Source organism: Podarcis pityusensis (genome assembly GCF_964106645.2).
Source record: "Podarcis pityusensis genome assembly, chromosome: 14".
In the NCBI taxonomy this organism is placed as follows: Eukaryota; Metazoa; Chordata; class Lepidosauria; order Squamata; family Lacertidae; genus Podarcis; species Podarcis pityusensis.
In genome coordinates this window covers 15,646,915-15,660,248 of record NC_138039.1, presented here as the reverse complement: position 1 = coordinate 15,660,248, position 13,334 = coordinate 15,646,915, and the positions used below count along the sequence as shown (strand labels likewise).

General features: G+C 43.4%; 1 protein-coding gene across 6 annotated transcripts in view; it reads right to left on the bottom strand.

Moving 5' to 3' along the window:
• SNX29 (sorting nexin 29) overlaps nucleotides 1–13,334 on the bottom strand; it is a 225,936-nt gene that overhangs the window by 50,345 nt on the left and 162,257 nt on the right. For 5 of the 6 annotated variants that reach the window (XM_080981819.1, XM_080981821.1, XM_080981822.1 and 2 more), the window contains one exon: nucleotides 1,293–1,432. In XM_080981819.1, coding sequence (XP_080837945.1) covers nucleotides 1,293–1,432 — 140 coding nt within the window. Of the gene's footprint in view, nucleotides 1–70; nucleotides 883–1,292; nucleotides 1,433–13,334 lie in introns of those variants that run through there. The other variant, XM_080981820.1, reaches the window with a different exon arrangement.

Sequence of the window (13,334 nt, the reverse complement as noted above, 5' to 3'; positions counted from 1 at the left end):
GAATGAACTCCTATGCCCCACAAATAATCCAGAGATGCATTTAAAATAAAAAGACACATTCTACTCATGTAAAAACATGCTGATTCCCGGACTGCCCACGGGCCAGATTCAGAAGGCGATTGGGCTGGATCCAGCCCCTGGGCCTTAGTTTATCTACCCATGTTTTAGTAGATAACAGCAGCAACAATTTTATTACTACTAATACTTCTGCTACTGTTACTGTTGGCGTAAGTGCACAGTCATGCTGGGATTATCATCCAACCAGTGTTGCATAATGGTTACTCTTGGACCATGACCAGGAGACCAGGATTCAAATCCCCACTCAGCCATAAAGCTCACTGGGTGACATTGGGCCAGTCACCATCTCTTGGCCTGTTTCATTTATCATTTCATTATTTCATAATGGGTGGCAGAGTTGAAACGGGACATCTGCATCCCAGTGGTGCGCTGGGAAATGTCGAAGTCCAGGAACTCGCTGTGGCAGCCCCCAGAGACAACACCCCCCCCCCAAGGAAAGCCCAATATATGAGTATTTTCTCCGTTATAGAATAGTGAGTCAAAAAAAGGGTGGTGGGGCAGCTGGAAGTTTGGTTCCATCCACACCCAATGTTTAAAGCACAAGCCTTCTTCTAAATGGTCCTGGAGACTGAAGTTTGCCCCTCTCAGAGCTACAATTCCCAGCATCTTACGGTTCCCAGGATGCTTCCAATGCATGATGTAGATGTGACTTCTGACTGGGGGGCGGGGAGACCTGAGTTTACAGCCATGACCAGCAATGACGTTCACCAAATCACCTTGGACCCAGCTTACCTAACAACGGGGTCATGAGCCAGGTCTCTCCTCCAAAACCCCCCAGTCTTGCAGCGCTGGCAAAAACTGCTCCTGCAGTAAATAAAGAACCAGAGCTGTTCTCTCCTATGTCCCTGCTCCACTCCTCCAACGTTTATGCCACCATGTTGTGGAACGGCAGTAACCACTCGCCATCATCCAATAAATGGACAGCCAACTGCATTTTTCTCCCTCTTTCATTTCGATCTATGAACGGCCACAAAGTTGTCCATTTTCGATTTTTAAAAGAGTGATTTCATAATTCAGTTTTCTAAAAATAAAAAAAAAATCAACCAAGCCTTTTGAATTTAATGGTCAATTCTTACTAACACACACACACACAGTTATTGCAAAAATTTCAAGACAGCCGCTGTTAATATTTTTCAAGTTACAGGAGAAAAAAAATACAGTATATGTATTTAATAGCATATTGAGGCGTATCTATCCATTTGAAAGCTACTTACATAAAAAAGGGCATCAGTTGGATAAGAGTCTCTTTTTTAGGGTTGGAAGCGAATTCTGGCAGAGTCTGGATTACTTTGTTCATAACATTCCTTAAGTAATTCTGCAACTGTTTCCGCCTTTCTTCTACAAACTTTGCATCCTAAGGGGAGTGGGAGGGAGGAGAAAATGGAATTAGGCCACAGACTTCAATTTTTGTGCCAAGCAAAAATATAAAATGTAATTATCGAGTTTCCATCCTAATAATAATAATAAAAAACCTTGATGTGAAAATGGAAATTGGTCCTTAAAGTGAATTTCTGTTTGAATTGTAGACTGGAGGACATTCAGGATGTCATAGACTAGCTGATCTTATATCTAGTATCAGTTTAAATGTATTTGCAAATAAAATATATTTTGCCTCGAAACAACATTTTGGTACAAACAATGCAGTGGAATTCAGAAGCTGCCTTCAGGATTACTAGCAAACATCCTATTGATTGGTTATTAAAACCACGACCTTTCCTTTAAAAATATGGATGTTCAAGGAAGCTTACAACATTCTAAATACAAGAACACACACACATCGCAGGGAAAAATATTAGAAGAGATTTCAGAGACATATGACAGCACATCAAATCAAAACGAAATCCGAGGAATCAATACAAAAAACATTCCTTCGACACAAAGGTCATTTTTTCAGCTCATCAAAATGAAGATCTGCCTAAGAAACATCTCAATGAAGAGACCAGAGGCAGAGGGATGAGCTTCCTCAGGTAGGGAGCGTCACAGCCTAGGTGCAGCTGTCTCAGACATTCCTCCAAGCCACACCTCAGTGACTGAAGGGCTGGGGGGAAAGGGGAGGGGAGAACGAGAGAGCCTTTCCAATGGATCTCACAGTTGGGTACGTTCATACAGGAGGAGCTGGCCCTTTAGATATCCTGAACCTGAAGCCATTCAGAGCCCTGTAAAGCTAACAGACAGCACTCTGAATTGCTCCCAGTGGAAGCCAGTGGAAGTGTTCTATTAATGGCATCACTTGGTTCCAAGAGTCAGATTCTGCCATTATCCTAGATGTCCCATTCTGGACCAGTGGAAGATTCTGGATACTTTTCAAAGGAAGCTCCACATAAAGCACATTGCAATACATCCAGACACAATGTAAACTAAAGCAAGGGTAGCTAAACTTTTCTGGGGCAAGGGCCTTATTGACACATGCTCCCCACCCTGTGTGTTTTTGTGTGTGTGTGTGTGAGAGAGAGAGAGGGGGGGGGTGGAGGGAGAGAGAGAGCATGGCCAAACTTTTACTTTTAAAACAATTATGGGGTGTCTTGGGGGTCCACAAAAAACCCTTTTCACATCACAGTATCATGCTGGGGGACCTATGTGAGCAGCAGATTCTTTTTTTTTTTTAAGGAGGGCACAAAAAACCTATTGGGATGCTGGATAATGTGGTCCACAGTTTAGCCACACCTAAAGAAAGACATGTGCAACTATGACTAGGATGCAGTTGGGATGGTTGCCACTTGATCCTGTATTAAGGCCACAATAGACTCCTCTGCCCACAACAGTCAGGAAAGGAGAAGAGGGAGCAGACTTCATTGCATTTTTTGGTCAGGTGCTGGGAGACCCAGAACCTGTGATTCTGGATTTAGAGTGGGAAAGCACAGTCAAGAAACATTGAACAAGGCCCTTCAGACAACCCTTCCCTCCCCCCTTTCTCTCTCGAAAATCAGTTTTCACCATTATTATTTTTTGTAAGAACCAAGAGAACCAGCCAAGGATTATATTTACATCTGCACAAACAGCAGCAGCAGCAGCATCATAGCTCATTTGGGTCTCTTCCAATTCAGCACCTAGGGTCTCCCAGTCAACAACACATTAGAAACAAACAAATCTGGATGGAAGCCCGGAATGGAAAACGCCAAAGAGATTTGGTAGTCACTTAATGGAGTTTAGCAGTTCATAATCTGACTCTCCACCTGCTACTGCGTATATATATATATATATATATATATATATATATATACACACACACACACACACACACATACACACATGAATGAGAGACTTGCCAATTATATAGTCACCTACTCCAGAGGAAGGTGGGTGGACAGGAAACATTCAATAAGCATTGACCAGCACTCCCCGCCAGTAGAAATAAATGAAAGAATTAAAACATTAAATGCTCATTTCAACCTAGCAGTCTGCTTTTTCCCCACAGCCTATTCAGTTCCACAGAAGTACTATTGGGATGTCCAAGTCCAACTCATTTTGGACAGCAGAGATTGCTACTCCCTTCCTTAGAACTACATTACATTCAAGTAGACTCACTGCCTCAACCAAAATATGGTACTTCAACGAAGGCTGTGCATTTGCATTAGACCCACAGAGTCCTTACAAGAGTTTAAATCTCACAAGACTACATATTTATCCCACTAAAGAGATGTCTATGCGTGCTCTCAGAAATCCTTACAGCAACCTTGTCAGGCTGACCCCAGGATCCACCACTGCTCCAACTGTTCTTCCCCCAGCAATAGCCATTAAGAGTCCTGACTGCTTATTATTTAGGTATTTTTATTAGTCAGTATTTAGTTTTAATTTTTGGTTCATAGCAGAACCAATATTTGAATCAGAGACTTCTTTGCCACCACGTCTCTGAACAAACAAACAAAATGGCATCTTATGACTGGAGACAAAGCAGGATTTGCAGTATCCATGTGAAATAGGCGAGGTTCTAGAAAATGGCTCAACATCCCATCTCGTGCTCTTCACTCAGCCATCACAGGTAAATTCAGACCTGGTTAATTCAAGCAGTCTTCTAATTTGGGTAGCAGAAATACAGATAATGGTAGTGCTACCCAAATATTTACACTATGGGTATTTTTTATGGCTGCCCTTTTGAAGCAAAATTTGATTGTCTGAACACAGACAATGCCAGAAAGTCATTAGGACTGTGTGCAAGACATCCTGGTGTGGAGAAAGAGAATAGAAGCAAATATTTCTCCATCATCTCAGAACACTAGAACTCATGGAGGTTCAGTGAAAAGTGAATGATGGAAAATTGAGCACAGATACAAGAAAATACTTATTCATGCAGTGCATAACTGAACTATGGAATTTGCTCCCCCAAGAGTGCTTGCTTGTTTCCCAGAGGCATCTGGTTGGCCACTCTGAGAACAGAATGCTGGACTAGATGGGCCACTGGCCTGATCCATCAGGACTCCTTTTATGTTCTTAATCCTTAATTGGGGTCCTCGCTGCGAGATCACATTCACCCAGTGCTATACCAGCTGCACTGGCTCCCGGTGGAGTACAGGATCAGGTTTAAGGTGCTGGTTTTAACCTTTAAAGCCCTATACAGCCTAGGACCCTCGTACCTACGGGACTGCCTCTCCTGGTATGTCCCACAGGGGAACTTACGGTCTTCAAACAAAAACATCTTGGAGGTTCCAGGCCACAGAGAGGTTAGGCTGGCCTCAACCAGAGCCAGGGCTTTTTCGGCTGTGGCTCCGATCTGGTGGAACGCTCTGCCACAAGAGACTAGGGCCCTGCAGGACTTGACATCTTTCCACAGGGCCTGCAAGACAGAGCTGTCCCACCAGACCTTTGGCCAGGGCACAGCCTAACTCCCTCCTTTGGCAATCCTCACAGAACTCTAGCCCAATGGTTGCCATTAATCTGATTTGAATAAATTTTATAATGAAATGATTTTAGAATGTTTTATCATTTTACTGTTGTTAGCCGCTCTGAGCCCGGCTTCGGCTGGGGAGGGCGGGATATAAATAAAAGTTGTTTATTATTATTATTATTATTATTATTATTATTATTATTATTCTGACCCATCACATTCCCTTTTTCACCCAGGTATCCAACTCCCTTTGCTTGTGTTTGCTGATGAGGTCAGGGTTTTTAATAATGTAACCCTAACACACAACACTATGCATTTCTTTATTAGTGCAAGAGCTCGGAGCAGAAATTGGCCGAAAGAAAGTTCCATTTCATCCAAAGCAACTCAGTCAGACATTGGTTCATGACACAAATCTCTGGAGCTTAGTGCTGCTTAACCGATCTCTTCTTTCACTGCAACACTTAAGACTGCAAAAAATAAAAATAGGCAAGTCAGAAAATACCGTATAGCCAAGTAGGTTTGCACCTATGGTTGTATTTTGGAAAAAACATCCATGTCTCAGATTTGAAGAATCAAACTGGTAATTGTTCTAAAGAGACCAATAAGTACTGACTAATTGGTAAAATACATTACACACTCTTGTTTTTGTCGGCTTAAAAACTCTCACAGGAGATATGGATGCTCAATGAAGAGGAAACCTTTATGGACCTACTTAATGATCTTGCAAAAATCGCTATTTGGGGATTCTTATGCAAATTCATCAGAAAGTTAACAGGAACCATGGCTTGAAAAGATATCCACCTGGGAAATTATTTTTAAAATTAATTATTTGCACCATAATCCGAGAACAAATTATCTGAAACACCTTTGTTTAGCTACAGTTTCTAAACTTGTATTGATGGCAAATGGGCAAAGGTCCTTGGGGAGTGTGCTCCGCAGGCAGAATGGCACCATCATGAAGACACTTCCATCTGCAGCCTCTCTTTTTAGAGTCCAGGGTGGAAAGTTGCAGCTCCATCCAAAGAGGCTACTCCATCTATAGCGGGGGGTCAGCAAACTTTTTCAGCAGGGGGCCGGTCCAATCCCTCAGACCTTGTCGGGGGCTGGACTACATTTTGGGGGAAAATATGAACGAATTCCTATGCCCTACAAATAACCCAGAGATGCATTTTAAATAAAAGGACACATTCTACTCATGTAAAAACACACTGATTCCCAGACCGTCCACAGGCTGGATTGAGAAGGCGATTGGGACGGATCCAGCCCCCGGGCCTTAGTTTGCCACTTCTGAACACTACAACATCATTCAGCTACAAGAGCACACTAAACCTTTATCTGTGGATACATATATTTTCTTTGTGCCACATTTTTCTTTTTTTGAAAGTTGCAGGAAAGGAAGCCCAAGGAACTGGAGATTCGCAAATTCTGATTGATAAACTCAAAACCAAAACAGGAGAGCAAAGTTCCACCAGGAATTTGAGGTTTTGCAAATCACAGCTGGTCTTAAACCAACATTATTGCCTAACAGATGGTTAACACAGGCTGAGGTGTTTCATTGAAGATGTTCCTAATACTGTCCCTTCCACAGGATACTATAAGCAGCATGATTCTCTGTGTTATCCAGCCAGCTAAATAGATCATTAAAAAGACATTTTTTTATTTATTTTGCAACATGGACACCCTGATTACCGCATGCCGCTGAGGACCAAAAACTGCACTCTGCTCTAATGCGATCATTTGCTGTTCAGCCTGGCAAAACAAGCTGCTAAGGAGGGCAGTCTTAGGGAACAAGAGCTAAGGGAGCACTTTCATTTTTTTATACCAGAAGATGGAGCAGGACTCAAACTCAGTGAAGTCAGAGCATACTGTGGAAACATGTCTAGTCCATTCTTTTTTTCTTTTTTAAAAAATACAACCGAAGAGGGCTGCTCTGGCTTTAAATTTATCAAGTTAGCTCTATGAGCATAATTTAACACATCTTCACCTTGCGTTCAGCTCTCACCTGGGGCTCCTAGAAGCTGTCAGAATGTGACAGAAGCCACCCCCTGGAACGGCTTCCACTGGCCAGCTAAACCAGGTGTGGGTAGCCAATGGGTCTCAAACTATCAGTGAGCTTGGGACACGCCCTGCATGTGAAGACAGGTTCCGATACATTGAGCGGACAAGACCAATAGTGGGTTCAGCGGTCAAGAAGGCAGTTTCTGTACATGCTGTAGAGCAGGCCCTCCAGATGTTTTGGGACTACAACTCCCATCATCCCTAGCTAACAGGACCGGTGGTCAGGGATGTTGGGAGTTGTAGTCCTAAAACATCTGGAGGGCTGCATTTGCCTATGCCTGCTGTAGAGGGAAGTGAGAGGCAGGTGGGGCTCGTCAACCTGGGAAGGTAACCCATCTAGGAGAAGGAAAACACTGTGTTGTGAAAGGATGCATGACCAAAAAGTGTTGTCACCAACACGAAAAGTTTGGAAAGTTCTGGAGCAAACTCTACACAAATCTGGAGTGGAGTCCCTAAGACGGTTGGACGGTGCTATGTACGCCATCTCCTTCCAGCAACTCCTGAAGCCAAGCAGGTGCCAAACGTATTGCTCTGCTTTTCCTTTGAATCAGTGTCCCGTGGGCCAGGAGTCAGCTTCGCCTGCTCAACAGCAGCCTGAAGGGGGAGAAGGCAGAGTGACTCCACCTGCAGCTGATCAGCCTTCAAGGACACAGAGGAGGAGGCACTGATGAGAACCACCTGGCTTCAGCCTTCTCCCCCTTCAGGCTGCTGTTCAGCAGGTGAAGCAGATTCATGGCCCATGACACACATCAGTGAAGTCAAGAGGGAGGTCTTTTCGTCTGGGCAGCCCAGGACCACCATACACACTGCCCAGACTTGCGCCTTGGGGAGGTCACTTTGGTGCTAATAATAATAATAATAATAATAATAATAATAAATTTACTATTTATACCCCGCCCATCTGGCTGAGTTTCCCCCAGCCACTCTGGGCAGCTCCCAATTGAGTGTTAAAAACAATACAGCATTAAATATTAAAAACTTCCCTAAACAGGGCTGCCTTCAGATGTCTTCTAAAGATAAGATAGCTGCTTATTTCCTTGACATCTGATGGGAGGGCGTTCCACAGGGTGAGCGCCACTACCTAGAAGGCCCTCTGTCTGGTTCCCTGTAACCTCACTTCTCGCAATGAGGGAACGGCCAGAAGGCCCTCGGAGCTGGACCTCAGTGTCCGGGCTGAATGATGGGGGTGGAGACGCTCCTTCAGTTATACAGGACCGAGGCTGTTTAGGGCTTTAAAGGTCAGCACCAATGTCATGGTTTGCCTTCACCCCCTTGAGACACACTCTATTGTTTCTCGAGACAGATGCATGCCAACAACAAACAACTTTACTTACCTACCACAACGGGACAGCTATTTGCTGTCATTTCCTATCTAAGCAAGTGAACAATGACAAGAGTTGGGAGATGGGAGCGTCACCATTTGCTTGCCTTTCACTCTCCCTTTGGGTGGCTGCGTAGACTGGACCCAGAAGAATAGGGCAAGCAAATAAGTATTCACAGGAATGGGGAAGCCTCTGAGGGTCAGTGATGAATGGGAGTCCTACAGGAGCAGCTCTTTCTGCCCCTTCCTAGGAACTAGGAATATAGGAACCTATGGAAATGCCTTATACCACATCAAAGCTTTGGTCCATCTAGCTCAGTGCACTGACTGGTAGTGCCTCTTCAGGTTTTCAGATATGGGATTTCCCAGCCGTACCTGGAAATGCTGAGAACTGAACTTGGGACACCCAGCATCCAAGATGGACGATCTACTACTGAGCTAAGAAGACCCATGCGCTCAGGCAGACAGAAGCTTAATTACAGTGCATGTGTGTGTGTCCTTTTAAAGTGAAGAGTACCTTAAGTGCCTTTGCAGAAAGGCAGCATATAAAAAGGCAGTGAATCTTAATTTGCAATTTTCAGAAAATTGCAGAAACATACAGGAATTCCCCGCCCCCCGTGCTTCAAAAGCTCAAGGTGATTTCAGCTGCCCTTTGAAAACATCTCACTCATTTTCTTGTTCTCAAGTGACTGCTACAACAGCAACAGAGAGCATACTATCCCACCTCGAATTTCTTTTATCAACGCTATAAATACTTCACACAATGTACTTCAACTTGCCTCCCTCGCTTAAGCTTTGACCTGAAATCATAACCTTCCTCTCTCCAGGCCCCGTGCCCCAGTGATTTCACATGTCCTTAAAAATACCCATGGCAATCCCAAATCCTGCTAACCCAAGTTGTGGTCTGACACAGCAGAGGCAGAGAGGGCAGCACTGTTAACCATAGTACAGTGGTACCTCTGGTTAAGAACTTAATTCATTATGGAGGTCTGTTCTTAACCTGAAACTGTTCTTAACCTGAGGTACCACTTTAGCTAATGGGGCCTCCTGCTGCTGCCGCGCCACTGCTACGCAATTTCTGTTCTCATCCTGAAGCAAAGTTCTTAACCCGAAGTACTATTTCTGGGTTAGCGGAGTGTGTAACCTGAAGCGTCTGTAACCTGAAGCATCTGTAACCCAAGGTACCACTGTATTACACTTTTGCACCAGCCTGGTGGGGTGCTACTGCCCTGTAGTTTGAGGTCAATAAATAAACACACACACCAGCTTGAAGCCTCCCATGTCCCTCTGACACAAGAACACATGAAGAGCCTGTTGGATCAGGCCAGTGACTCATCTAGTCCAGCGTCCTGTTCTCACAGTGGCCAGCCAGATGCCTGTGGGAAATCTGCAGGCAGGACCCAAACCTAACAACACTCTCTCCTCCTATGGTTTCCAGCAACTGGTATTTGGAAGCATTGCTGCCTCTGACTATGGGGGGAAAGCATAGTCATTGTGGCTGGTAACCACTGACAGCCTTATCCTCCATGAATTTGTTTAATCCACTTTTAAAGGCATCCAAGCTGACATAAAGCTCGAAGTGTGTGTTTCAAAGTAAGCCCAAAGTTTGCTTTCGGCTAAAGCTATTTTATCCGGTGTCGTGTTCAAATAAACAACTGGAAGGTGGGCACAAAAACAGATTCCAGATTTGGTGTGCCTGAAAAATTATCATTATTGTTAAATTTATTACCTTTCACCAGCAGGTCCCTGGACAGGTTACAACCATTTTAAAAATTAAGAACAGTTAAGTGGAGAAATTAATGGATCTAACTTAGTCTTGTTCATTTTCTTGTGAGGGAAAAAGGCAAGGTATAAATAAATATATTGTTATTATTCAGTGGGTTTACTGTGAGTAAGAATTAAATATCATCCTTAGTGGTTTATTTGCGCAGCTTAAAATCTTCCAACCATGATTGTAGGACAGATCAAAAAAATATTCTTAAAATTCTTTCACAACTTGTGTTTCATTTGTCCTCTGACAATTACAGAAGTTATTTTTCACAAGGTAACAGAGCTATGAACTACATGAAGGCCACTGGATTATGACACGCCAGTGTCTAAGGCAGAAACCCTTCCCAACAGAAGGAGTGTCTTCCCAACACAGGCTCCCTAAGCAGGTGATAAGGAATGAACACTCCATTTAGCTTTCTATCTTAATGTCCAACCAGTGACATATGTACTCAGTCGTTAGACTGTGTTTTTTATTTGAATGATATGCTCTCAGTGACTGTAGTTAATGCTTAATGTGTCATACTTAATTACACCACCAGACCCTCCAAGTGTCCCTATTTTCCAGGGATGTCCCTGATTTAGAGAAGCCGCCCCGGTTTCTGATTTGATCCTGGAATGTCCCCCTTTTCCTTAGACTGTCTCTATTTTCATTGGAGAAATGTTGGAGGGTATGCAGTTATCCAAGCCGTCTGAAGGCAATCTTGTATAGGGAAGGTTTTTTAAATGTTTTATTATGTGTCTATATATGTTGGAAGCTGCCCAGAGTAGCTGGGACAACCCAGAAAGATGTGTGGGTATAAATAGTAAAATTATCATTATGGAATGGAACGTCCCTGTTTTCATCAGAGAAATGTTGGAGGGTATGCACCACTGCGGGCCATTTCTAGGTCTCAGGTTTCAGTCCTGAAATCTCAAGAGTCTGGGATGCTCCTGACCTGGAAAACCTCTCCACCACTGACACCTGCCCTGGCTGGGTATGGTGGAGCCGCCATTTTTATTTCCCACAATGCCCTGTAGTGACAAGACAATCTTGTAGCACTTCACAAACTTGTGTATTTTAGTAAACATTTTACTTCCAAACAGAATATTCAGACAACCACATCAGCAACAAACTTCACTTGAAAGAGTTATGAAGTCTCTCAAAGCAGGCTTAACATTTATTTATTTTATTCTTCTTGCCTTATGAGCACAAGAAGATTCTAGGAGAAAGTAACTAAGTCAATAAATGTGACAAGATTTTCAAGTACTTTGCTGCTCTTATTTAAACAGGTATGCAAGCCAAAGCTAAATTGCATTCAGAATGACATGTTTAAAAAATATCACTGCACGTTATTTGGAATGCACTTTTGGGAAATCGTCTCCAAGCTATATATTTAAAAATTTATTAGAATCATTTTGCTCCCATTAGTTTCAGAGATTTAAGTCACTGATGCATTTTCCTAACAAAAGAAGGCTTAAGCATTAAGGCTGAGAGATAACCAGCACTGTGTAACTGGAGTCAATTTGTTTTTGAGTTTGCAAATTGCTATGTAATCTACAAAAACATGCATCACATAACAACTCAAATCAGTGTATCATAAGCATATTAACCCTATCTAGACAGAAGTGGGGGGTGGAGTTCTTGTGTGTGTCACTGCATTAAGAATGAGGCCCAATCTGCATTTAAAGCACTTTATTACCACTTAAAATGGTCACTTGCTTTGCGCAAAGAATATTGGGGTCTATAGTTTGTTACAAATCCCAGAGTTTCTTCAAAAGATGGGTTTATTATTAAGCCCCACTGGGAATTTCTTCAATTTATAAAATTTTATTTATTGCATTTATATCCCATCTCTTCCCCCCCCCTCCAACCAAGGTGATATACATGGTTCTCCCCCTCTTCATTTAATCCCCACAACAATGCTGTGAGGTTGGTTAGGCTGAAAGGCAGATACGTTAACCCAGCAAGTTTCTTGGCTGAGTGGGGATTCGAACCCTAGTCTGCCAGGTTCTCGTCCGACACTAAGCACTACACCACCCTGTCTCTGAATTGTAGCCCTGAAACTCTGAAGTGTAGCTCTGTGAGAAGAGGGGTCTCCTAACAACTCTTGGCTACTACAGTTCCCAGAATTCTTTGGGGGCAACCATGAATATTTAAAGTGATATGATACTGCTTTAAACATATAGTGCAGATGGGGCCTAAAATGGAACAGAATCATCCAAGAAATAGATCATCTACCCTTAGTCTATCCCCCCTCCCCCCGAAGGAGTATCTAGCAACCCAGTCTTAATAAGAGTCAAGGAAGATTATCGCATTCACAGTTTCTGCAGTCATCATTGATGACACCCAAGCCTGCTGTTCTACATCTTTCAATCCAATTCCAGAAGTCTTGTCTTGCTGACAAGATGTCTGTCTCCAATGAGATATGCTAGACGGAGGTGTTAATCTTGCCAGCAAATTCTCTCTCACTTCCGAAACTATCCATTGCTGGGGGGAAATGCTTTTGTCATTTCTCCACACAACCTTGGAGTCACCTTTGACTACACCCTCCCTTCCATCTTCCATTACACCTCCGTCCATGCTCTCTCTTCTGTACACAATGATCCGATTACCTGCTCCTTTTTCAATGTACTCACTGAGCTGCTTCACTCCTCCTCAACCATGTCAAGGTCCTCTTCATGGACTGCTTGCCCAGAAGTCTCCTTCCATTCCTGCCTTGCAAGTTGCATCTCTCAGGCCTGATTCACACATGCCAACGGCAGGAGACTGTTTCAAATGCTACCTAGGGAAGTGACCCTGCAGCACACAAAGTCTGGTGATTTTTCAGTACACCGCTGCAAGCTTCCCCTCCCCCTCTGTTTATTTTTTAAAGGCAATAATTGAAGTGATGAGAACTACATGGAGGGGCAAAACAGTGTTAGAGCACATGCTTTATATCAGGGCATAGGCAAACTTGGCCCTCCAGATGTTTTGGGACTACAATTTCCATCTTCCCTGACCACTGGTCCTATTAGCTAGGGACATAACTGTCAACGTTTCCCTTTTTTAAAGGGAAATCCCCTTATTCCGAATAGGATTCCTCACAAGAAAAGGGGAAAGTTGACAGCTATGGCTAGGGATGATGGGAGTTGTAGTCCCAAAACATCTGGAGGACCAAGTTTGCCTATGCCTGCTTTATATGCAGAAGGCCCCATGTTTGATCGCCAGCATCTCCAGATAGATGAATCTGAGAAGGTGCTGCCAGTCAGAGATGGCATAGGAACACAAGAAGCTGCCGTATGCTGAGTCAATCCACTGGTCTATCT